Below are 25,393 nucleotides of genomic sequence, written 5' to 3'. Positions count from 1 at the left end.
GTACGTGGGGGAGTGCGTGGGTTAGGAGGGGAGGGGAGAGGGGAGAGGGGAGGCCCAGCCGGCACGCTAACAGAAGACGATGGGGTGGTTTCGTTCAGCTGTGCACAGAGCGCTGGCTCTCCTGGCGCTCCTGTGTGCCCTGCGGGAGGAGAGAGGAGGAGGGGGGATCGGCTGCTGCCATGGAGGGGGGCTCGTCGTGAGCAGCAGCAGCAGCGGCGGTCCCTCCAGCTCTTCTGGGGATCAGGAGGATCGGGGGAGGGGGTCCCCGAGGCGGCGCTCTGATGATCATCCGGCTCCGGAGGACCCCTGGGAGGAGGAGGACGCGGCAGAGGTGCTGCTCAGGCAGAAGCGCAGCTGGGTTTGGAACCAGTTCTTCGTGCTGGAGGAGTACACGGGCAACGAACCGCTCTACGTCGGCAAGGTAAGAGATGTGACCCCTTAAATGTGTTGTTGTTGCACCGTGATGCACATGGCTTACCGTTGTTTGGGGACAGCATTTACTTTTGCATCTTTGGCTGTGAAAAAAACAAACACAAACAACTATTGATCATGAAAAGTATTATGAAATAGAAGTGTATACCTACTTTGTCCAGGGCCGTAGCTGACCCAGTTGCCGCCCTAGGCAAGCTTTTTCGGACACGCCCCCCCCCCCCGCGGGTCCTTTATAAAATATCAACAGCTACATTATGTAACAGAGATGGCGTGAAAGTCTAATATCTCCTCCGAGCTATAGGGATATCCTTTTGGCTTTGCGGTTAAGATGTTGGGTTTGAATCCCGGGCGTTACACATGTAACAAAAGAAAGCACACATTTCTCACTTTCTTAACTCCAATCTGCAGCACTGATGGTGGTTTAATTGGTAGCATGTTGTAGTGTGTGACTGACTGGTTTTACTTGCATTAACTGTTCAACAATATGGGAGAGCAAATATATATATATATATATATATATATATATATATATATATATATATATATATATATATATTATGTGGTTCATGAAAAAATTAATGCTGCTGCCCCAACGTTTATTTATGGTTTTAAGGGACAGAAAGCAGACCTTTATCTCAGATGAACCTGAGAGATCTGGATTGGTTCATGATATCGCACAAGATCAGACATGTATTTAACGTTTTATACACCAACAGTAGTGTATTACAATTCTTTGACACACAGAGAGGCAGAGTAAGGTTTTTAAGAACTGCAGTGATATGCTACACTTTCTTGGTATTAGTTTTTTTTTTTTTTTTTTTTTTAACCCATTTTTTTTGTAACCCATTTTTTTCACCCGGTGCCAATTTCCTAAGTGATCCTGGGCGCTACACCAGTCCCCCACAGTAGGGAGGCCAGGGCCGAGCTCATGCTTCCTTCAGGCATGAGAGCCAACTGACCTTCTTGTCACCTGACAGGGGGGAGTTTCCCTGGTTGGACGTAGCGCGTGGAAGGAACACGTTATTCCAACCAGTTCCCTTCCCCTCCATCAGGCGCCCCGGCTGTCATGGGGGAAGCGGTATAGCGACCAGGATTACTACATGTTTTTGTGAGGGTACCTACCCTAGGAGACACGGGGAGAACATGCAAACTCCACACAGAGTAGGCCCTTTCGCCAACCCCACCTAGGGTATGGGCGCTGATGACGCGGAGAAGACACGCCCCCAGCGCCCACAGCGTCCCCGGCGGGAATCGAACCCAGGACCTTCTAGCTGTGAGGCGACAGCGCTACCGACTGCGCCACCGTGCCTCCTACTTTCTTGGTATTAGTAATGAGTGGAGCAACAGCGTTCTGAATCAACTGTGGTCATCTGATAGATTTTTTAGTTAAGTACATGTTAGCACCTATTTTATTGTATTAAGCCTGTACCTTTCTTAAGCCATTCAAACCGGGAACGCATAACCACTTAAACCACTATTTTATACTTTGGCTATTCAAAAAATAGCAGATCTACAAGCCATGAGCTTGTAGATCTGCTATTTTTTTGAAAGATTTTGACAATTTGTGAAAATCTTTGAATATATATATATATATATTAAAGCCGAACATTTGTAACTCAAATATTTGCTTCTGGGGATTCTACAAAATTAATGTCTTCTAAATCCTAACAGTTTTTTGAAAAAAACTTATGTTGCTATAATATCAGTGATATCAATGATATGTATTTGACCGCGGACCCCCCATCTCAAAATATGTTGTTCCAGGGACCCCCCAGAAGCAAAGATTTGAGTTCAAAATGTTCTCTTTAAAAATATATATATTCAAAAATTTGCAAAAATGTTCTTTTTTTTTTATAGCATGATACAAGCTCGTAGCGCGGCACTCAGTGCCACACTATGAGCTTTTAGATCTGCTAATAGCCAAATACATCTTAAAATTACCCGGATTTTGAATGGTACCATTTGGACCCTTATGGAAAAGCCTGGGAGACATGGGCATCGTGAATTGTGACAGATGCATTGTGGAAAAAAAGTAAATGTTTTACTAAGAAATGTAGACTCACACTATATACAGCATAGCACTGTGTTGGCAGCATGGCACTGCTGTCAGTCTTATTTGATTCTATACCGGTCCATGAAAAGCATGTGCTTGCTCATCTATACATTTTGAGCTGTTTTACAACCTACAGGCTGACATATACCGAGTCTGACAAGACAGTTTACATTCTATCTGAGTGTTGGAAAAGTATTTGCTTGCTCAGCCGTGTATTTTTAGATGTTTTGTGCGTGCCTTAGTATAGGTACTGGCTGGTCTAAAACAGTGCTGCAGTTATAGCCACTGTAGCCTATATATTTGAGAAGGTGAAGGTGAAGGTGACTTTAAAAACATGTCTTAAAGTCATTAGAATCCACCAATGGCCATTAAGACCTGGAACGCACCTGTGTCACTTTTTCATTTGAGCTAAAAAGCATTATTTTACACTTTGGCTATTCAAAAATAGCAGATCTACAAGCTCGTAGCGCGGCACAGCTATTTTTGAAAAATCCTGAAAATGTGTGCAAATCTTTGAATATATATTGTTTAAAGCGAAAAAAAATTAACTCAAACCTGTGCTTCTGGGGGTCCCTGGAACAACATATTTTGAGATGGGGGTCTACGGCCAAATACATATAATTTTGGGGGTCCTTGACATGAAAAAGATTGAGCACCACTGATATAGAAACGTAAGTTTTTCAGAATACTGTTGGGATTTAGGAGACATGTAGAATCGGCTTCTAGGTTAAAGTCATTAGAATGCACCAATGGCCATCAAGGTTATCATAATACAGTAATATTACAACTAACGGTTGGAATTCAATTCGATCTTTCTTTCAGACCCAGGAAGATCCATATCACAATGAAAAACTCAACACAATAAAATAACAGAAAGGGAAATTGAAATAAAATACAAATAGCCCACCTTGTTCAGTTTCTGACATGCAAACATGTGCGCCAATGGTTCCACGGTCTAGAGGAGAACCTGACAGATCTGTGTGTGGGGTCCGTTATGGCAGCGATGATGTCATTTATACTGACTCAGATGCCCTACACATAAACCTTGTGGATATTTTGCTTTTTTTGTCGCATTCCTAAGCCAATAATTTGATGACCGGCTCATTTGACGACTCTTTGTGTCTCACAAACTGCATGTGTACATTTTTGTTTAAGAGTACTGCTGTGGTGCAGTGATTAGGATTAGGCCACTGATATTGCTTAACACAAGATGACTGGGCAAGTGGGCAGGCAGGGCAACATGTCACGCCCCTCAACACCTCCACTGAAATGAGTCACTAAAAAGTTCTACGTCTCCTAGCTTTGGAGAGAGAAAGTTTGAACTTATGATTCACTTAATTATAGACATTTTCAAGTGCAAGCCCCGGCCGTCGTCTCATACTTGTAGACTTAGATTTACACGTTTGAATACTAGAATAATTGATTTTCTAACTTTCCTGTTGTAATCGTAATTTTGAAAAGACTCAATAATGTGTGCAGGACATCTTGTTCGCCTTCATCTGCCCTTAATGCTGCTACTGTGCTTCTTTGGGAATATAAACCGTAGGCTACCATTGATTACATTTTATTCACATTTCTTTCTCTCGTATTATGATGCAATAGCTCACTCTCAACAGACATAATAATCGGCTGGTACAACTTTTCAGCCAATACTTTTTGCCGGAGCCAAGTTGAGGTTTTTAGCTTTTGGCATCAAAGTTGACTGAGACACAGATACTGAAAGCTGGCCTCCGTTTTGAAATGATTCCTGCTCACGGATCACAGTCATTGATCTGCAGATGTTATTGCAGATATAGTTCAAAGGAAATTCAAGCTAGACTCGGCTCCACTTGCTAGTGCACGCATCCATCCTCTGTTCCTCTCACAGTGGGCACACAAGTGGAAACACATCACAGAAGAAAGAACTCATGAAAAAGATGATTCTAGCCCCGTTGCTTTCTGTGTGAAGTGGACAGTTATGTCTGTCAGAGAATGAATGGGCCCGGATTCTGGCGTATTCATTGCTAACCGGAATGCTCACACTCGCCCCCATTTCTTTCGTGGACTGCTCGCCCGCAGTGGTTCTTGTATTTGTTTTACTGAGGTTACGGTTAGGAATAAGGTTAGGTTTAGGCATAGTTTTACCGAGGTTACGTTTAGGAATAAGGTTAGGTTTAGACATAGTTTTACTGAGGTTAAGGTTAGGAATAAGGTTAGGTTTAGACATAGTTTTACTGAGGTTACGTTTAGGGATAAGGTTAGGTTTAGGCATAGTTTTACTGAGGTTACGTTTAGGGATAAGGCTAGGTTTAGACATAGTTTTACTGAGGTTACGTTTAGGGATAAGGTTAGGTTTAGACATAGTTTTACTGAGGTTACGTTTAGGGATAAGGCTAGGTTTAGACATAGTTTTACTGAGGTTACGTTTAGGGATAAGGTTAGGTTTAGGCATAGTTTTACTGAGGTTACGTTTAGGGATAAGGTTAGGTTTAGACATAGTTTTACTGAGGTTACGTTTAGGGATAAGGTTAGGTTTAGGCATAGTTTTACCGAGGTTACGTTTAGGAATAAGGTTAGGTTTAGACATCGTTTTACTGAGGTTATGTTTAGGAATAAGGTTTGGTTTAGGCATAGTTTTACTGAGGTTACGTTTAGGAATAAGGTTAGGTTTAGACATAGTTTTACTGAGGTTATGTTTAGGAATAAGGTTAGGTTTAGACATAGTTTTACTGAGGTTACGTTTAGGAATAAGGTTAGGCTTAGACATAGTTTTACTGAGGTTAAGGTTAGGAATAAGGTTAGGTTTAGGCATAGTTTTACTGAGGTTAAGGTTAGGAATAAGGTTAGGTTTAGGCATAGTTTTACTGAGGTTACATTTAGGAATAAGGTTAGGCTTAGACATAGTTTTACTGAGGTTAATTTTAGGAATAAGGTTAGGCTTAGACATAGTTTTACTGAGGTTACGTTTAGGAATAAGGTTAGGTTTAGGCATAGTTTTACTGAGGTTACGTTTAGGAATAAGGTTAGGCTTAGACATAGTTTTACTGAGGTTAAGGTTAGGAATAAGGTTAGGTTTAGACATAGTTTTACTGAGGTTACGGTAAGGAATAAGGTTAGGTTTAGACATAGTTTTACTGAGGTTAGGTTTAGGAATAAAGTTAGGTTTAGACTTAGTTTTACTGAGGTTACGGTTAGGAATAAGGTTAGGTTTAGGCATAGTTTTACTGAGGTTAAGGTTAGGCATAAGGTTAGGTTTAGGCATAGTTTTACTGAGGTTACGTTTAGGGATAAGGCTAGGTTTAGACATAGTTTTACTGAGGTTACGTTTAGGGATAAGGTTAGGTTTAGGCATAGTTTTACTGAGGTTACGTTTAGGGATAAGGTTAGGTTTAGACATAGTTTTACTGAGGTTACGTTTAGGCATAAGGTTAGGTTTAGGCATAGTTTTACCGAGGTTACGTTTAGGAATAAGGTTAGGTTTAGGCATAGTTTTACTGAGGTTATGTTTAGGAATAAGGTTTGGTTTAGGCATAGTCATAGTTTTACTGAGGTTACGTTTAGGAATAAGGTTAGGTTTAGACATAGTTTTACTGAGGTTAAGGTTAGGAATAAGGTTAGGTTTAGACATAGTTTTACTGAGGTTACGGTAAGGAATAAGGTTAGGTTTAGGCATAGTTTTACTGAGGTTACGTTTAGGAATAAGGTTAGGCTTAGACATAGTTTTACTGAGGTTAAGGTTAGGAATAAGGTTAGGTTTAGATATAGTTTTACTGAGGTTACGGTAAGGAATAAGGTTAGGTTTAGACATAGTTTTACTGAGGTTAGGTTTAGGAATAAAGTTAGGTTTAGACTTAGTTTTACTGAGGTTACGGTTAGGAATAAGGTTAGGTTTAGGCATAGTTTTACTGAGGTTAAGTTTAGGAATAAGGTTAGGTTTAGACATAGTTTTACTGAGGTTATGTTTAGGAATAAGGTTAGGTTTAGACATAGTTTTACTGAGGTTAAGGTTAGGAATAAGGTTAGGTTTAGGCATAGTTTTACTGAGGTCACGTTTAGGAATAAGGTTAGGTTTAGACATAGTTTTACTGAGGTTACGTTTAGGAATAAGGTTAGGTTTAGACATAGTTTTACTGAGGTTACGTTTAGGAATAAGGTTTGGTTTAGACATAGTTTTACTGAGGTTACGGTTAGGAATAAGGTTAGGTTTAGACATAGTTTTACTGAGGTTACATTTAGGAATAAGGTTATGTTTAGGCATAGTTTTACTGACGTTAAGGTTAGGAATAAGGTTAGGTTTAGGCATAGTTTTACTGAGGTTAAGGTCAGGAATAAGGTTACGTTTAGACATAGTTTTACTGAGGTTACGTTTAGGAATAAGGTTAGGTTTAGACATAGTTTTACTGAGGTTAAGGTTAGGAATAAGGTTAGGTTTAGACATAGTTTTACTGAGGTTAAGTTTAGGAATAAGGTTAGGTTTAGACATAGTTTTACTGAGGTTAAGTTTAGGAATAAGGTTAGGTTTAGACATAGTTTTACTGAGGTTACGTTTAGGAATAAGGTTAGGTTTAGACATAGTTTTACTGAGGTTACGTTTAGGAATAAGGTTAGGTTTAGACATAGTTTTACTGAGGTTACGTTTAGGAATAAGGTTAGGTTTAGACATAGTTTTACTGAGGTTAAGGTTAGGAATAAGGTAAGGTTTAGGCATAGTTTTACTGAGGTTACGTTTAGGAATAAGGTTAGGTTTAGACATAGTTTTACTGAGGTTAAGGTTAGGAATAAGGTTAGGCTTAGACATAGTTTTACTGAGGTTAAGGTTAGGAATAAGGTTAGGTTTAGGCATAGTTTTACTGAGGTTACGTTTAGGAATAAGGTTAGGCTTAGACATAGTATTACTGAGGTTAAGGTTAGGAATAAGGTTAGGCTTAGACATAGTTTTACTGAGGTTACGTTTAGGAATAAGGTTAGGTTTAGGCATAGTTTTACTGAGGTTACGTTTAGGAATAAGGTTAGGCTTAGACATAGTTTTACTGAGGTTAAGGTTAGGAATAAGGTTAGGTTTAGACATAGTTTTACTGAGGTTACGGTAAGGAATAAGGTTAGGTTTAGACATAGTTTTACTGAGGTTAGGTTTAGGAATAAAGTTAGGTTTAGACTTAGTTTTACTGAGGTTACGGTTAGGAATAAGGTTAGGTTTAGGCATAGTTTTACTGAGGTTAAGTTTAGGAATAAGGTTAGGTTTAGACATAGTTTTACTGAGGTTAAGGTTAGGAATAAGGTTAGGTTTAGGCATAGTTTTACTGAGGTCACGTTTAGGAATAAGGTTAGGTTTAGACATAGTTTTACTGAGGTTACGTTTATGAATAAGGTTAGGTTTAGACATAGTTTTACTGAGGTTACGTTTAGGAATAAGGTTAGGTTTAGACATAGTTTTACTGAGGTTATGTTTAGGAATAAGGTTAGGTTTAGCCATAGGTTTACTGAGGTTACGGTTAGGAATAAGGTTAGGTTTAGACACAGTTTTACTGAGGTTACGGTTAGGAATAAGGTTAGGTTTAGACACAGTTTTACTGAGGTTACGGTTAGGAATAAGGTTAGGTTTAGACATAGTTTTACTGAGGTTAAGGTTAGGAATAAGGTTAGGTTTAAACATAGTTTTACTGAGGTTATGTTTAGGAATAAGGTTAGGTTTAAGCATTTTTTATTTTAGTTATAGAGGGCAATTATAATGTAGCGTGTTTTGGGGGCGAGCGCTCTTGTGTTCTAAACAACAGGCCCAGATTCTGGGGTATATTCACTCACTGGTTTCCCGGACAAGTTTAATACCATTGGTGTAAAGTAACTAAGTATATTTGCTCAAGTACTGTACTTAAGTACAATTTTGAGGTATTTTTACTTTACGGGAGTATTTCCAATGTTCAGTACTTTTACTTCTACTCCACTACATCTCAGAGGAAAATATTGTACTTTTACTCCACTACAATTATTTGAGAACTTTAGTTACTTTGTGGATTCAGATTATTATTACTAAACGTACATTACCCACTTCAGCCCTATATACATTTCTCACAATCTACAGTACAAGCTCACAATGTGCCACGATGCGACGCATTGTGAGCTTGTAGATCTGCTATTTTAAATTGATTTTTTAATACTGTTTTAAAACTTGAAATGGGACTTTCTGTGTTATGAGCACTTTTACTTGTGGTACTTTTAGTATATTTTGATGCCAATACTTGTGTAATTTTACTGAAGTAAATTCTGAATACCGGACTTTTACTTGTAAATGGTGCATTTATATAGCGCTTTTATCCAAATCGCTTTACATTGATTGTGCCATTAACCCATTCACACACACATGCATACACCGATGGAGGAGGAAACCATGCAAGGCACCAACCTGCTCATCGGGAGCAGTTAGGGGTTCAGCATCTTGCTCAAGGACACTTCCACACTAACTCTGGGGGAGCGCCCCAGCCCGGGATCGAACTAGGAACCTTGCGGTTTCCAGTTCACTCTACCCGGCCACTCTACCCCTGAGCCACTGCCGCACCTAGCCCACTTGTAACAGAGTATTTCTTCATTGCAGTATTGATACTTTTACTTAACTAAAGCATTTGAGTACTTTTTCCAGACATGTTTCCGGACATGTTCAATACCGGCCATATGTGTCTCGGGCATTAAGGTCTCTGGATTCCTGTTGTGCTCATGGAATATTCTGCTTTATTATTAGATCAGGGCTTCATCTTTCCGCCCGTCTACAGGATAATCATCCATGTCTGCATGTATATGTACCGGGGCCTGCTGGCTGCTCTCACAAACCCATTCCCCCCTGAACTGGATTACCATAACGTCTCTGCCGGGCAGTGGTGTAAAGTAACTAAGTACATTTACTCAAGTACTGTACTTAAGTACAATTTTGAGATACTTTTACTTTGCTGGAGTATTTCCAATTGTCTATGCTTTTACTTCTACTCAACTATATCTCAGAGGCAAATATTGTACTTTTACTCCACTACAATTATTTGAAAACTTTAGTTACTACAGTAGTTACTTTTCGGATATAAATTATGATATTATGAAGCATACATTAACCACTTTAGCCCTATTTTATACATATACTTTTTGAAAATAGCAGATCTACAAGCTCACAATGAGCTTGTAGATCTGCTATTTTCAAGCATTGGTTTCATTTTACACTCTCATGAGTTAAAGATCTATAAGGGTCCATTTGGTTACCGACTCTCATCATTTAGCTGGGGACCACATGGAACCACCTCAAGGACCTCTGGTGGTCCCCGGACCACTGGTTGAGAACTACTGAAGTGGGGCAATAATACATGGAGATATAAGAGTTTTTTTTTTGCCGCACAGCAACGATATCCTGATGGAATCAGGACACATTGGGTTCTCCTATTGTTCTCCTCTCTTTTGTTCCGTTTCCAGTCGTACTGCAAGATCTACATATAGGAATGAGGAAGAAAATGTGTTATTATTATACAATCAGAGAGGAACTAAAGGTCATCTGTTGACAGACCCAACCTTTGTCTTCTATGCATCGTGTTTCACTGACAGCAGTGGAAGAAGCACTCAATGTTTTACTTAAGTAAAAGTACCAATACCAGTGGTGGAAAGTAACTAAGTACATTTACTTAAGTACTGTACTTAAGTACAATTTTGAGGTGTTTGCACTTTACTTGAGTATTACCAATTTCCAATACTTCTCCACCACATCTCCGAGGCAAATAACGTGTCGCGTTGTGAGCTTGTAGATCTGCTATATTAAACTTGTGAAGTGGGACATTCTGCATAATGAGTACTTTTACTTTTAGTACTTTAAGTGCATTTTGATACCAATACTTTTGTACTTTTACTCAAGTCAATTTTGAACACCAGACTTACTTGTAACAGAGTATTCCTACATTGCTGTATTGATACTTTCACTTAAGTAAAACATTTTTCCACCACTGCCACTATATACAAATACTCTTTTACAGTGAAAGTAATTCATGCCTGTATTACAACATTTACTTGAGTAAAAGTACAAAAGTATTGGCATCAAACTATACTTACCGAAAGTAAACTTGAAATCTTTCGGATATAAGCCGATCTACAAGTTGGGTCGGTTGTGTTGTGAGCTTGTAGATCGTCAATTTACAAACAGACATATACAACAGGGCTTAAGTGGTTAATGTGTGTTTTGTTTTAAGAATCTAAATAATTGCAGAGGAGTAAAAACGTACAATATTTGCCTCTGAGGTATAAAATAAAAGTACCTGAAAAGTGTACTTAAGTACAGTATTTGAGGAAATGTACTTAGTTACTTTCCGCTATACTGTTCCCAGAGTTATTGTTATGATGTGACACCTATTTCACCCTCATACCCCGCAAACATCTGTGCTGTATTGTGTAGATCACATGTTGTGTCCTTGTCCTTTGACATGTTTACGCTTTGAAAGACTTCAAGCAGCAATGTATGCTTTCCTCTACCGCAGATTTGAACTTGGTTTCCTAAGCGAGAGCAGAATCATTCTGAATCATTCGGTTTCTACTGGTTCTACCCATAGATATAGAAACCTGGATACCTCATTGGCCTCTGCAGTTCGTTGGAGCGACTGGTATCGCGGTCGCCATTTTAGAGTAGGCAAGCTACCATTCAAAGTGACCACTGGCCAATCACAGCGCGTTGACTACTGGCCAATCAAAGCGCGTATAGACTACTGGCCAATCACAACGCGTCTAACTGACTTTTGCTGCGCGGCTGCCTCTTACAAAAATACCCGCCCTCACCTGCCTCTGATTGGCCTACCGAACACCCCCTTCTATGACACACGCGGAAGCTTTCATACTCTAAAATGGCGCCTGAGATACCAATGCCTCAGAGCCGAAGGAGGCGTTTACCTTTATAGGTCTATGGTTTCTACCGAGTGAAGACCCGCCCTCGCTGCAGTTTCAGCCAATGGCATTAATTTCCGTTTGCATTTCGGAACCGGATAAGATAAGACATTTAACCACTTGTGTGAGCTTGTAGATCTGCTATTTTCGGCAAATATTTCCGCCAGGAATAGGAATGCTATAGGGTTCAAGTGGTTAATGTAAAAAATGAAAAGTTCCTCTCAAACACAGATTTGGCCTCCCCCCCTGTAGTAACTCTGACGAACCCCTAGGGGTCCTGGACCCCCATGGATTAGGTGTTTATGCACCCTGCCATGTTATGTTATCGTTCTGTAGTGTTTAACCTGAAATGCAAAATACAGAATCACCCTGGGGTTTCATATCCCGTTAATCAACACCTTAGTCTGACACTTTAAATCAGAGTGTGTGAGTTGTTAATTTCCTCTTGCAAACACCTCTTTCTAATTGATTTGAATTAAAAAAGATTAAGACAGACTGCTTATTTAATACATTGAGCCTTGAGCACCTGTATGTGCACATGAGATTGACTTTGGAAGATTTCTCTCTTTTTCTTTTTTTTACTACATCTGCAACCTTGCAAACAGATATACAGGCAATTAGTTTCAAATAGGTTTTGTTTTATTGTTAATTATTATAGATAGACCATGGGTCTTCAACAGGGGGTCCTGGGCCCTTAGGGGGTCCTCAGAGTTACTATAAGGGGGGCCGCCAAATCTCTGTGTGAACATTTTTTTTTTCTTCCATTTTCTTTTTCACATGAACCACTTCATCCCTTAGCATCCCTAGGCGGAACACTCCTACAATTGCAGATCTACAAGCTCACAACGCGTCAACTTATGTGTGTGCTTGTACTGTAGATCGGCTATTTTCGTCAAAGAGGTTTGGCGTAGAGGGGAAAAAAGAGCAGACCAAGTACAGTGAAGTCAAGTTTACCAAGCATAGAGGGTTTACGTGGTTAAATGTCTGAAAAATACACTTTAACCTGAATCCAACATATCAATAGAAAAACATATAATGTGTAAACAAACAAACAATGCAACATTAATGTACACAAGCTGTCACAAGTCTATGAAGCCACGTCTGTGAAAATGTTGAATCTGCAACACAGTCCCTGCTTCATCTCTCAAGTCAATTCAATGCAATTTAACACATTGAATGCCAAAAACGGTCCGGACCGTTTTTGAGGGTCCAAACGAGAAGTGCCGAAAACGGTCCGGACCGTTTTTGACCCAATTCTATTTTTATACGAGTGGCCCACGTGGGGCGCTAAAACGAAACTTTGACATCACCCAAGGAGTTTCTGAGAAGAAGAGGCTGGATGAGGCTCCATGTCAAAAATCCTTCCGGTCGGCGTTTTCAATGTTATCTCCTTGACTAAAAGCTTAATATCTCCATTTCTTTTTAATGTGGTGGAAACGAGCCGTTTCCGATCGGCGATCACGCTGCAATGGAGGATCGCGTTGGAAATATTATTGTTCCAGGCGTTAGTCGGGACCCTCCGCCGTCTCGCACGCACGCTTTGTTTACATGCACTTCCGCGTCGGGGCTTCTGCAGCACGAAACGTATAACGCAAGTGGATGGAAGAAATGCAGGCACTCAACGTATAATATTTTAATAAACCTCTGGCACCCAATGTGTTAAAGGATCTACACCATGAATTTAAAAAAAATATTTGATATTTAATATCATATGGTGTATGTCCCTCAAACCTTTTTCAAAAGGTTTGAGCCTAAATCATCACTCAGATATACTCATCCCAAGTCAATTGTCTCTGGCTTATACAGCACTTTCAGCTGCAATAACAAAACGTCCTTTTGGGCAGGGGGGGGCTACTGAGCAATTATGTCTGGCCATCATCAATGCAATGGCAAGGCAAGTGATGTCACTTGCATTGCCATTCTGAAATGGCCTGTTCAGACACGCCCATTCTGAAAATCTCTGAAATGAGAATGAATGACTGAATGTTAAAAAAAAAATGTTTTGGGGTACAAGAGACACTGGGGAGCCCAAAAAATACCCTCCCCCCCCCAAAAAAATGAAATTCATGGTGTGGCTCCTTTAAAGGAACTTTATTGGTATGAGAAAGCATGCGTTTACGTTGCCAAAGCAAGAGTGGAACAAAACAGTCAAAACAAAACAATGTATGTACACATTACATATTGAACACAAATAGGAATACAATGAAAGTGTAAACAGAGCTGTGTTACACTCCAACTTTAAGTAAAGACTTTCTTAAACTTTAAAAATGGTGCATTTCCTCTCAGAAATAGCTACACATCCATATAGGAGAGATTGGCTTGGTGTAAACTTTTGAAAGTTGACAGTTGGTAATATTTAGATTTTTTTTGCATTCAAAGGTGAATGCCAACCATAGGGTGCCAGTGGCTCAGGGGGTAGAGTGGCTGGTAGAGCGGCTGGATGGCGGCTGGATGGGAACCGCAAGGTTTCCAGTTCGATTCCCGGGCTCCCCCCCCCCCCCCCCCCAGAGTTAGTGTAGAAGTGTCCTTGAGCAAGACACTGAACCCCTAATTGCTCCCGATGAGCAGGTTGGTGCCTTGGCATGGTTTCCTCCACCATGTGTGTGTGTGTGAATGTAATGCACAATCTGTGTAAAGCAGGGGTCTTCAACAGGAGGTCCGGGACCCCCAGGGGGGTCCTCAGAGTTACTACCGGGGGTCCGCCAAATCTTTGTGTGATAGGAACTTCTTTTTTTACACGGACAACTTGAACCCTAGAATCCTTATTCTGAGGGGAACATTCGCCGAAAATAGCCGATCTACAAGCTCACAACGCCTCGCGCTGCGAGGCGTTGTGAGCTTGTAGATCGGCTATTTTCGGTCAAGAGGTTTGGTGTAGAGGGGGGACAAGAGCCAAAGGTCAAGTTTACTAAGTATTGACGGTTTAAGTGGTTAAATGTCTGAAAATACAGTATATGAAGCTATCTATGAAATCTGTGAAGAATTTTAATCTGCAACACAATTTTATATAATATGTAGTGGGTGGTCCCTGCTTCATCTCTCTCTCTCAGCTAAGGGGTCCTTGGCACTATGTAAATGCACCATTAACCATTTATAAAACATTTGCGACAAATAGCAGCGATTTATTCAAATGTAATTGAATTAAAGTCAGTTGCTCTGTTCATATATGAACAGTAGGCTATTTCTATGTAACAAGGTCATTTGGTTTAAATAGTGCAGGGATACACACAATGATTTGTTGACCTTAAGGTGGTTGTTGTATTCCATTAAACATCCTTCTCCTATCACAACAGCTCACATATCTTGCTGCTGTCTCTCTCTCTCTCTCTCTCTCTCTCTCTCTCTCTCTCTCTCTCTCTCTCTCTCTCTCTCTCTCTCTCTCTCTCTCTCTCTCTCTCTCTCTCTCTCTCTCAGCTAAGGGGTCCTTCGTCTGTAAAGAACGCTGAAGACCCCCGTCCTTGATAAACCAGTCAGTAACAGCATTATAGTGCGTACTAGCCCTTTAGAAGAGGAATCTTCCATGAAGGGTCTTCTATGACTCATCTTTACATTCAAACTTTATGTCAGCCTGACCCTTTCAGGGGATCTATGGTGTGTGTGTGTGTGTGTGTGTGTGTGTGTGTGTGTGTGTGTGTGTGTGTGTGTGTGTGTGTGTGTGTGTGTGTGTGTGTGTGTGTGTGTGTGTGTGTGTGTGTGTGTGTGTGTGTGTGTGTGTGTGTGTGTGTGTGTGTGTGTGTGTGTGTGTGTGTGTGTGTGTGTGACTTGTGTGTGGCCTCTAAAGGGCATAGTGACAGTGGTATAAAGTAAGTACATTTACTCAAGTACTGTACTTAAGTACAATTTTGATGTATTTTTTACTTTACTGGACTATTTCCAATGTTCAGTACTTTTACTTCTACTCCACTACATCTCAGAGGCAAATATTGTACTTTTACTCCACTACAATTATTTGAAAACTTTAGTTACTAGTTACTTTGTAGATTTAGATTATTATTACAAGACATACATTAACCACTGTAGCCCTATATACATTTCGGTCATTTGAAAATAGCCGATCTACAAGCTCACAATGCGTCGCGATAGCTTGTAGATCTGCTATTTTCAAAGGATTTGTATACATTTTTTTCATAGTTTTACATTTGAAACCTTGTGACATATGGGACCTTCTGCATAATGACTACTTTTGGTACTTTAAGTACATTTTTATCACCAATACTTCTGTACTTTTACTCAAGTCAATTTTGAATCCCGGTCTTTTACTTGTAACAGACTACTGCTACGTTGCAGTGTTGATACTTTTACTTAAGTAAAACATTTGAGTACTTTTATTCCACCTCTGGGTAGGTCAGCCGTGTCGTGGCTCTTTAGTCTGAGGCAACGCACTGAGAGCTTCTATCACGTTCCGTCAATACGGGGGGCGTAGCGGCACGGGCTCCGCTGGGAGAGAGAGAGACGTTGCCTATAGGAATCGTAAAGGTTCCCGTGTCTTTGATTGATTCATTGATTGATTGAATACTGTATTAGTCTGAAGTTTAAACAGCACGTGGTACAGTCTAGTGTTGATTTTGACATCACATATTGATTCAGTTTTAGTCATAGTCTTTTGAATCAAATTCCATATAGTTTTAGTCATATTTTAGTCATCTGAAATGTTTTAGTTTTTGTCTAGTTTTAGTCGACTTAATATCATAAGATTATAGTCGACTAAATCTACAGTTGATTTAGTCGACTAAAATGTATGTTGGCGGTGCCTTGATGGCGTCGTAATGGCTGATTTTACACTTGGTTGCATGCTGAAAATAGCCGATCTACAAGCTCACAACGCGTCGCAGTGCTTTCTTATGAGGATGATCTTACAGTTATTTGCGCTATAGGGCATAGCAGTGGCCATTTTGTGATGACACAGTTAGAAAACCATTTTCCCATAGTTTGATGAATTGAGTACATAGGACCCCAATGGAAACAAGCCATAGTGCTTTCTTGGATTTAAAATCCTCTTAAAGGAGTAGTTCACCCAGAAAATGACTTATTTTCTATCAATTGCACACCCCATGAAGCCTTGAATCCATGGATTTATTTGTGTTTTTGTCGCATTCCTAAGCTAATAATTTGATTCCTGTCTCCTACCGGCTAATGTATCCGGTAGGAGACACAAAGTAGATTATTTGTGTCTCCTACCGGAAATACACCCAGGAATCAAATTATTGGCTTAGGAATGTGACAAAAACCTAAATAAATCCATGTATTCAAGGCTTCATGGGGTGTGCAATTGATAGAAAATAAATAATTTTTTGGGTGAATTCCTCCTTTAACAGACCTTGTATTGAACTGTACTTCCAGTGCTTGTCTTTGCAAACTGTTAATAAAGTATTCAATCAATCAGTCAGACTATTCCCAAAATATTTATATAAATTATGTTAAACCTAGAACCAAGTCATCCAGGCCGACCCAAGTGCTTTCCAAACACATAGCACGAACGAATAGACCTTAGTCTATTTACAAAGCAAAGTATAGGCATATAAAAAGCAGTAGCAACTATAACAACAATAACAGAACAAAAACAAATAGAAACAAAGCAGTAATAATCAACAGACAACAAACGATCAACAGACACGTCAACAGACATGAGAAGTAGTCGTATCAGTTGGTTTTGGGAGGTCTGAGGCGTAATTTTCTTGTGACATTGAGATAGGGGCATTGGTCTATCGGTGGATCCCAGCTCCTACCGGCATTGTGTCAAAGTGTCCTTGAACGAGACACTTATTTCTGCTCCCTGGGCGGACGTTCAATAGCTGCCAACTAACTCCCAATAGTCAGGAAGGGTTCAATGCAGAGGACACGTTCCAGGCCAATAAAACTCAACCCATTTACGCCATTAAGTCGACCTTTTCTAGAAGTCAACTCTGCATGTAGCTGCCATATCGTTGCTGTCAGGCTGATACCTCTTATCTCCATGTTTTAACTTTGTGTGTTTTTTGGTAAATTACCCGCCCTACTTGATCAGACTACAGCAGCGATACTCAAAAATATACATTTACGTTCAAATATGGGTTGCTACATTTTTTTTCAAAAACAAACATCAATTGTTACAGGTATAATGCATAGTTTTCTATGCATTTCAGTTTTTTGGGGGGGTTTGACCCCCATTTTTTTCCGGGTGTCCCTTATTTCAATCTCTGGGAGTTGGCAACCCTAACCTTGCCATACCTTAGCTTTTGCTGAACTGATGCCACTGGACATACACACACAATAAACAGGTACAGTGAAAAGAATATGATGTCAAAATGTACATTTTCTTATAACAATGCGTAGTGTGTGTTACAAAATCAAAAAATCCAAAATAGGACCGTCATTTTTAGCTTTGCGGCCCCTTGGACTTTTGGTATTTTGCTGAGTGGCCCCTGAGCTATCTTAAGTTGAGTAGCCCTGGACTACAGTTTCACACAAAGCATCATAAATAGCAGACCGACAAGCTCGAAACACGTTTCGAGCTTGTCGGTCTGCTATTTTTGCAATTTTTGAATTTGAATACTGAAAAGCAACAGTTTTTGGACGTATGAGGTTTCCACCCGACAGAGACGATGATACAAGTCGTTCACAGCCAGTGGAACACCCAGGTTTTTATTTGCAGCACCAATTCCAGTGTAGGTAGTAGCTAACAACAGTAGTCTAGACCCTCCGGAAAGGCAAATATCTGTGATTATGCGGGCTAAAATCCTAGATTTTGCAATGAGGTATGCAGGGTTTTGATGTGATTCTTATGTGGTGAAATTGCGAGAAGTTGCAAAATATGCGGAAAGTTGCGAAATATGAGGAAAGTTGTGAACTATGTAAAAAGTTGCGAAATATGTGATATATGCGAAAAGTTGCAAAATATGTGGAAAGGTATGAAATATGCGGAAAGTTGCGAAACATGCAGGTTTTTTTGTGATTTTATGGGATGAAATATGCAGGAAGTTGCAACATCTGCGGAAAAATGCGAAAAGTCGCAAAATATGCTGGAAGTTTGAGCGGAAATATGAGATTATGCTGCCTTTTTGAAAAAAAAAAAAACCGTAAAAAATTATCTGTGCCATTTGGCTGATTATGCGATAAATTATGCGATCGCATAATCAAAATTTTCAGGCATACCGTGCATAGAAACCTGAAACCTGTGAGTAAATAATGCACTAACCAGTGACTGCATATAGATTTGTTGCAGTTTGACTGAAAACTGAGAGGAAATAAAGTGATGTAGTTGGTACAGAAATACAGAAATCATGACTTTGGCCCAGGCGGGCGGGCTGCTCTCTTTTTTTTTTTTTTTGGCATGGGCATTCTGCTTCCCTTTTAATGCATTCTGTCAGATTGTGAATTTCACAACCAAATGTCTCATTATGCATTGGCTCTCTGCCGCCGGTAAGTATGCTGGCCTGGAATCAGCTGCAGACAGTCACATCAAGCCATGTGGAAGCATATATTTAAAGACCCTCAGACTACAACACACAAAGCCTCCACAGCAAATTGGTGACGCGCATATTCAAACAGGCAGAGAAATGTGCCGAAGCAGCTCATCCACTTAACAAACACTTACTGGTAAACATGACGTGATTAACATTTTCTGCTGGGTTATATCCGTGTGACTAAATATTTGCGAGCGAGCGAGAGCGTTTGAAAAGTGCAAATCTGTTATAGCTTTGTTTGTTGTTGCCCTGAATTGGCACGATGAGCAAAGCAGGCGCGGAAAATATGTGTAATTATTTCAAAGTATAATTTAGCTGTCATTGTACAAATATGGGTTTTGTTCACTTTATATATTTGGAAAGATGTTTTCATCCCTTTCCAAAAGCCTTTTAATGCAATTAGCCTAGTGTGATAATATTTGCCAGCAAACTGCTGATATCCAACTAGAGCTGCATCTCTCAACGGGGTTGTTGCTGGTGTTTCAGTCAGCGTTGCCTTGTCTGCTTATTATAAGCGACTTTGGGCTTGTTTTTTTCCGTGAAGTCGCTTGTAAATATTGGTAGTTTTGCGGGTTGCGTTTTTTTTGGGAGGCTTGTTTCTAAAGTGTTTCTTGCTTATTTGAGCTTGTTTCCTAATAATTATAACCTTTATAATGTTGTCTATAAACGAGTGATTTGTGTTGTTAACACATCAACTACCAGGTATTAATTAATTAATTAATTAATCCGCCACTGCCATCTTTTTAACCTTATTTTGATGACCCATGGAACCCACGATGTAAACAAAAGGCTGTCTGGGGGGAGGACGATGGTCTTTTCTATCTACCGGATAGACAAAAGTTTAACCGTGATCTTCCAATCTTTAGTTATCGGCAGTTGAATACAGCTTGTTTTCACCCAAAAACGCAATCTGGGAAAAGAAATCCGAGATAAACATATTTTTATAAATCTGACACCATTTCAGCGGACCGGGTGATTTTTTTTTTTTTCATGACGTCATTTCCGGGTCTATATCCTTCTCTGGAAGTCAAATCAGCATTCATGGGTCGGCGAAGAGCGCCCTCTAGAGTAATCACTGAAAACACCATGATGACGTAGATTTACGTTCATGGCAGTCAAGCGTTGGATTTGAAACGATGCAGATCTATGTCAGTGGCTGTCAATGTGCTCAAATGTTTCAAAACGATTCCAAGACTACCTTCTTCTTTTTGTACCCTTAAGCTTTTATTATCATCTCTCTTGAAAATAGCAGATCTACAAGCTCACAGCTTGTAGATCTGCTTTTTTTTTTTTCAAATAGACGTATAACCTAGTCGCTTCTTTCGGCCTTGTTTTCATAGACCCGGTTGCTTATTTCTCTCGCAAAACACAAGCATGGCAACGCTGGTTCCAGTGATCGTCCTGATAATCCAGCAGCCTTATAAAGCCCCTCGGGGCAGAGTAGTGCTGCCTTACACCCTGGGGGGAGGTGTAGGAGACCGAGGCACCACACACAACAGACAAGGACCCTTGTGTGCCGCGGCAGCGGCAGCAGCAGCAGCGCACTTTATTTATAGAGATGTCTCCACCATTGGCAGCCTGACTAACCATCCAATTAATGGCTGGACTTATTCTGCCTTATAATTGAGTCAGCATTCAGGCAGCATTAGCTCGAGCACTCCCGCCTTAAACTCACAAGGGGGTTTTCTTCCAATAAGTGTACAAAACATTCAAGGAGAGATAAAGAGAGACACAGCCTAGGAGAGGAGGAAAAAAAACACACATTGCTGAAAGAAAGACATTAAACGTTAAGGTTGCCTGTCTCGTGTTTTGATTATAGGTCCATCACTTGAACACCTTGTTTAATTTGTATTCTGTGCGAGTTCTCGATCCTGATTGGATAAAATGGGTATCCCGACCGTGAAAATGCATTTTCTGTTTACAAAAGAGCAGGAGATACGGGGGAAAACCCTGTAACTGAACAAACACTCTACAGCAATGAGTATTATCAGAATATAGAGCTATTTAACACAAAATATCACTTAGGGCTACCCTTTAAATAAAGGTGACCATAGCTGCCATCATTATAAACAGTACATTTTCCTGTTGATCTTATACTGAAATGACTATGTCATTTCAGTTAACTTAGCAGAAATTTGAAACGTGCCTGATAGGTAATCAAACACCAAACATCATTGAGCGCTTTTTTTTCCTTCAAACGTTAAGTCATTGCATTTTAAAATGTGTGGCTTGATCTGAAACATATAGCTTATAATCAGTGCCTGGAGAAAATGACTTATTAACCTCGTAATGATTTTCAGCCAACATTGACTGGATTACAACGATGTAATAATGACTTTTGAAAAAAAGTTAACAGCCACAAAATTGTCAAACATATATAAGCGGACCACCTTATTAAGGTTGAGAAATTTAGGTTGAGGACCACCGGATTCCATTCATGTCAGTATAAGCTATGATATGAATGGAATCCGGTGGCTTCTTTGAAAATCTAACGAGGCACAGTGTGTGCATTGGAAAATGGTTATGCGGCAATGTCAAGAATACCGTGAGTGCCATACCACCGGTATGGTCCATTAAAACATACTGATGTCACACATGGTAGAATGGCATACTATCAGTTCAGCTTCATGTCAACGAGGCAATATATACTGCATGTAACTGCAATGCAATACATTGTAGCCTACTTCTGCTCCCCCTTCAGCTATAAAATTGGTGGCATACTGTACATAAAACTATGGCATAGCTGTAACAGATGTCCTTTGTTACTTATCCTTTGCACATGTACATTGTGACCTTTATGTATTGATTGATTCAATGCATAGTGGATGAGCACTTTGGTATTTGGACTGCGTCATTTGCACATTGTAGTTTTTTTGTAGCACAGTAAAGAGTCATGGTTTTATTGTTCATTACATTTACATTTGAGTTGTTTCCTGTCCAGATGAGCTGGCCACTCAGCTAACTAGTTCCACCTGTTCCAGACAGAATGTTTGGTGATAATCTGGCCAGTGCAATATGTGTAATAATATATGAGTGCAATAGAGACCAAGTGGAATGTGTATGAGAGGTGCAATATGGGTAATGCCAAGTGAACATTGAAAGCTTAACATGTACCAAGTTGGGCTGTTCTGTTGCCAGTGTAATTGGGCTAGACCAAGTCAGAATGGCAGAGGGGGGGTTGTGATATGTTTGTGAAATTGCTAAGGATATTGTTGTAGTGTAATGTTGGAGAATCATTACTGGTGTAGTTCATGGAGCTTTAATATATCTCATGAGAGTTAACGTTATATGTATTTGTTTATATGTATGTATTTGTATATTGGTTAATCTACCCCTTTACACGGTGGAGTCCAAAGTCCAGACTAATTGCCTCAGCTGAATATAAAAAGGTGCCGGCAGCAATCATATTCAGTTGGTGTATAGGATGAGAGCCAGGCTCCACCACGTCACCAGTGTTGGAGCTCCTGTTTTTATGTCTTTTGTGTTTTTCGGTGTCAGTGAATTTGAAGCACTTTTTGGTTGCACTTTATCAGCGCCTTTGTACTGCTTCCAGACGCTAAATGGCTCATTCTCACACACGCCTGACGTGATTCTACTAACATCCAGCAACAACATGTATATGGTGGGCATCATGTGTCGGGGCACAGTGGTCCCACAGATGATTACACTGGTACGGGGCTAACAGACCATGTTACTATGCAAGCCTCCTCATTAGCATTCCGTCAGATCTTTTTCCCTTTTCAAACAGGGTTAGCATCTCATCTCTCAGAGCGCAGGCTGGTGAAACCACCACAAAGGTCAGCCTGAACACACACACGCACACGCACACACCCCTGGTGTCGTGAACAAGAACCAATGCAGCTGGGGAGTTAGTGTTGGAGAGGAGAGGAGAGGAGAGGAGAGGAGAGGAGAGGAGAGGAGAGGAGAGGAGAGGAGCATGTTAGTAGTTGGAGAGGAGAGGAGAGGAGAGGAGGGTGATGCAAGCTGACAGGGGGGACATCATAATCTCATGGTGGTACCCAGGGAGCCAAGTATACTGTGTGTGTGTGTGTGTGTGTGTGTGTGTGTGTGTGTGTGTGTGTGTGTGTGTGTGTGTGTGTGTGTGTGTGTGTGTGTGTGTGTGTGTGTGTGTGTGTGTGTGTGTGTGTGTGTGTGTGTGTGTGTGTGTGTGTGTGTGTGTGTGTGTGTGTGTTAGGAAGGGGGGGGGGGGGGGGGCACACCGGGCATCCCGGGGCCCCTCGGGGCCAGCTGGGAAAGCCCTTCATGTGATGATGCAGGGAATCAAAGAGCAGAGATAACAGCATGCAGTGAATATGTGACTCTGGGTGCTTTATTCTCTATAGGGCTGGACACTTTATGAGAGATATTTACATATTCGTAATTTCCTTTTTTTTCCTTGATTACTTAATTAACATAACACTCCCCCATGCGTTAAGTATGCTGGCAAGTCTTAAGCCTTAACTCTTTGACTGCCAGAGTATTTTCATAAAGTACTCCCCAGTGCCAGCAATTTGTGTTTTTTATTTTTATATTTTGTAAATTTTCATGAAAATATATTATCAGAGAGCTTTTTTTAAAGACAGCGCACAAATCCGCCACTAGAGAGCAGCACAAGACAGCTTGATCAGCTGTCATGACAGCTCGCACTCCACACACAGTGTCAAAGAGAGAAATACATCAAAACAGATGTGACGTGGTCCCAGATTGTCCGATCGGACAAAATTACGATGTGATACACGACGGCGATGACTGATCGTCACTCAGACCATAGATTATAGAAGAGAACCTGTCCGTTCGTTTGTTATACAGTGTGAAAAACCGTTTGTTTACCTAATCTGGACGAAAATGACCGGGGGAAAATAATCAAAAACCGGAAACGGAACCCAGGTCATGAAACCGGATGCAGATATGGGTGAAGTAAGTGGAACTCGAAAATAACATTGAATTTTAAGCAGCATAGCGCGATCAGAGATTAAACAATGAACGCGAGTCCAACGCGTCAAACGCGTCAATGGCGTGGGTGGATTAGTAATTGACGCGTTTTCGAGTCAATGGCGTTTATAGAGTTAAAGGGTAATTTTGGACCACGTTTTTTGTACCTTTTCTATGATATGTTATGATATCTTAGGATGAATGGTACAGTAGAAAAACTTCATAACTCCATCCCGGGTCCTTCACAGCTAAAACACGTGCGCCGATAGGCCTGGCGCTAGATCGCATACTTTGATAGCTTTTTTTGTTGTTGTTGAGATCTGACTGTTCATAGTGACAGAACACTATGCAGTGGGATGGTCTTGAATGCGCCCCACCGGAAGTCTCGCTAGACGAGATTTAAATCTCCAGATTTCTGTCACTATGAACGTCAGATCTCACCAAGAAAAAAAAAAGAAAAAAAGCTATCAAAGTGTGCGATCTATTGCGAGGCCTATTGGCACGCGTTTTTAGCTGGGGCCGACCCAGGAATGGTGTTATGACATTTTTCGGCAGATTCATCCTAGGACATCATAACATCATAGAAAAGGTTATAAAACCGTGGTCCAAAATGTCCCTATAAGTGTTTGCGTTCAGCGTGACTTGTAAAAAGGGGATTAAGATGGTCGCGTTATGACTCAATTACCGCATAGGAAGTGGAAATAAGATAATGCTTAATGAGGCCCTGAGGTACTGGCTTTATTTTATGTATTTATTATTTGTCCACACATCATTTATTTCGTATATATCGTTATCGTTGTGTTATTTGACATTTTACTTTCCCCCTCCTCTACTGATTTTCTGTTTGGTAACTGCTAGCTTGTTAATCCCAAAAATGTTGATGAATTTGAAGTTGAAGTTGACTTGTACTGGACTCTCACCAAAAGCCAAGTTCTCCGGTTTTCCCTGCTGAGCTCAACCCGACCGTCTTATCAACGTTCCTAATCTTATGCTGACCATAATTATGGTAATGGTTAGTATGGTAAATAATGGTAATTCATGGTAATGGTAATGGTAATTATGTGTGTTGTCAATGAGGTAAACATGCAAAAAACACTAGTATGGTTCTTTAATATTTCCATGTCGGCCATCCTGACCCATGACCCAAAATTGCATTATAAATATATTAATATTATTAGCATTATTAACATAAAACTAAATGCCAGACGCCGCATACGCGTATATGGCTGAAATGAATATTGTTGATACATGGACTTATTAGACTAGAATATAATGTTTGGACCCTCTCTCTTATACAATATTCATTACAGTCTCTGCCATTTGGAAATTGAAGTAGCTCATATATTGTCAGTGGCGGAAAGTAACTAAATACATTACTCAAGTACTTTCCAATTGTCAGCACTTTTATTTCTACTCCACTACATCCCAGAGGCAAATACTGTACTTTTTACTCCACTACAATGATTTGAAAACTTTAGTTACTAGTTACTTTGCAGATATAAATTATTATATTTTAATACATACATTAACAGCTTTAGCCCTATTTTATACCTAGGCTATTTGAAAATAGCCAATCTACAAGCTCACAATGTGTCGCATCGCGAGCTTGTACATCTGCTATTTTCAAACATTTTAGTACTTTTACTTTTGGTACTGTAAG

General features: G+C 40.2%; 2 protein-coding genes across 2 annotated transcripts in view; both read left to right on the top strand.

Annotated features, from left to right (window-relative positions):
* LOC308077428 (inositol monophosphatase 1-like) overlaps positions 1–25,393 on the top strand; it is a 647,768-nt gene that overhangs the window by 209,377 nt on the left and 412,998 nt on the right. The gene's annotated exons all lie outside the window — the stretch shown is intronic.
* LOC308077576 (cadherin-7-like) overlaps positions 80–25,393 on the top strand; it is a gene marked incomplete at both ends in the record, with an annotated part of 305,706 nt that continues 280,392 nt past the window's right edge. Inside the window, one exon of the mRNA XM_080418321.1 lies at positions 80–421. Coding sequence (XP_080274447.1) covers positions 80–421 — 342 coding nt within the window. The remainder of the gene's footprint in view (positions 422–25,393) is intronic.

Source organism: Gymnoscopelus braueri, assembly GCF_963280865.1.
Source record: "Gymnoscopelus braueri genome assembly, chromosome: 21".
Taxonomy (NCBI): domain Eukaryota; kingdom Metazoa; phylum Chordata; class Actinopteri; order Myctophiformes; family Myctophidae; genus Gymnoscopelus; species Gymnoscopelus braueri.
Note: the sequence above shows the minus strand (reverse complement) of the source record. Positions and strands in the feature narration are given on the sequence as shown.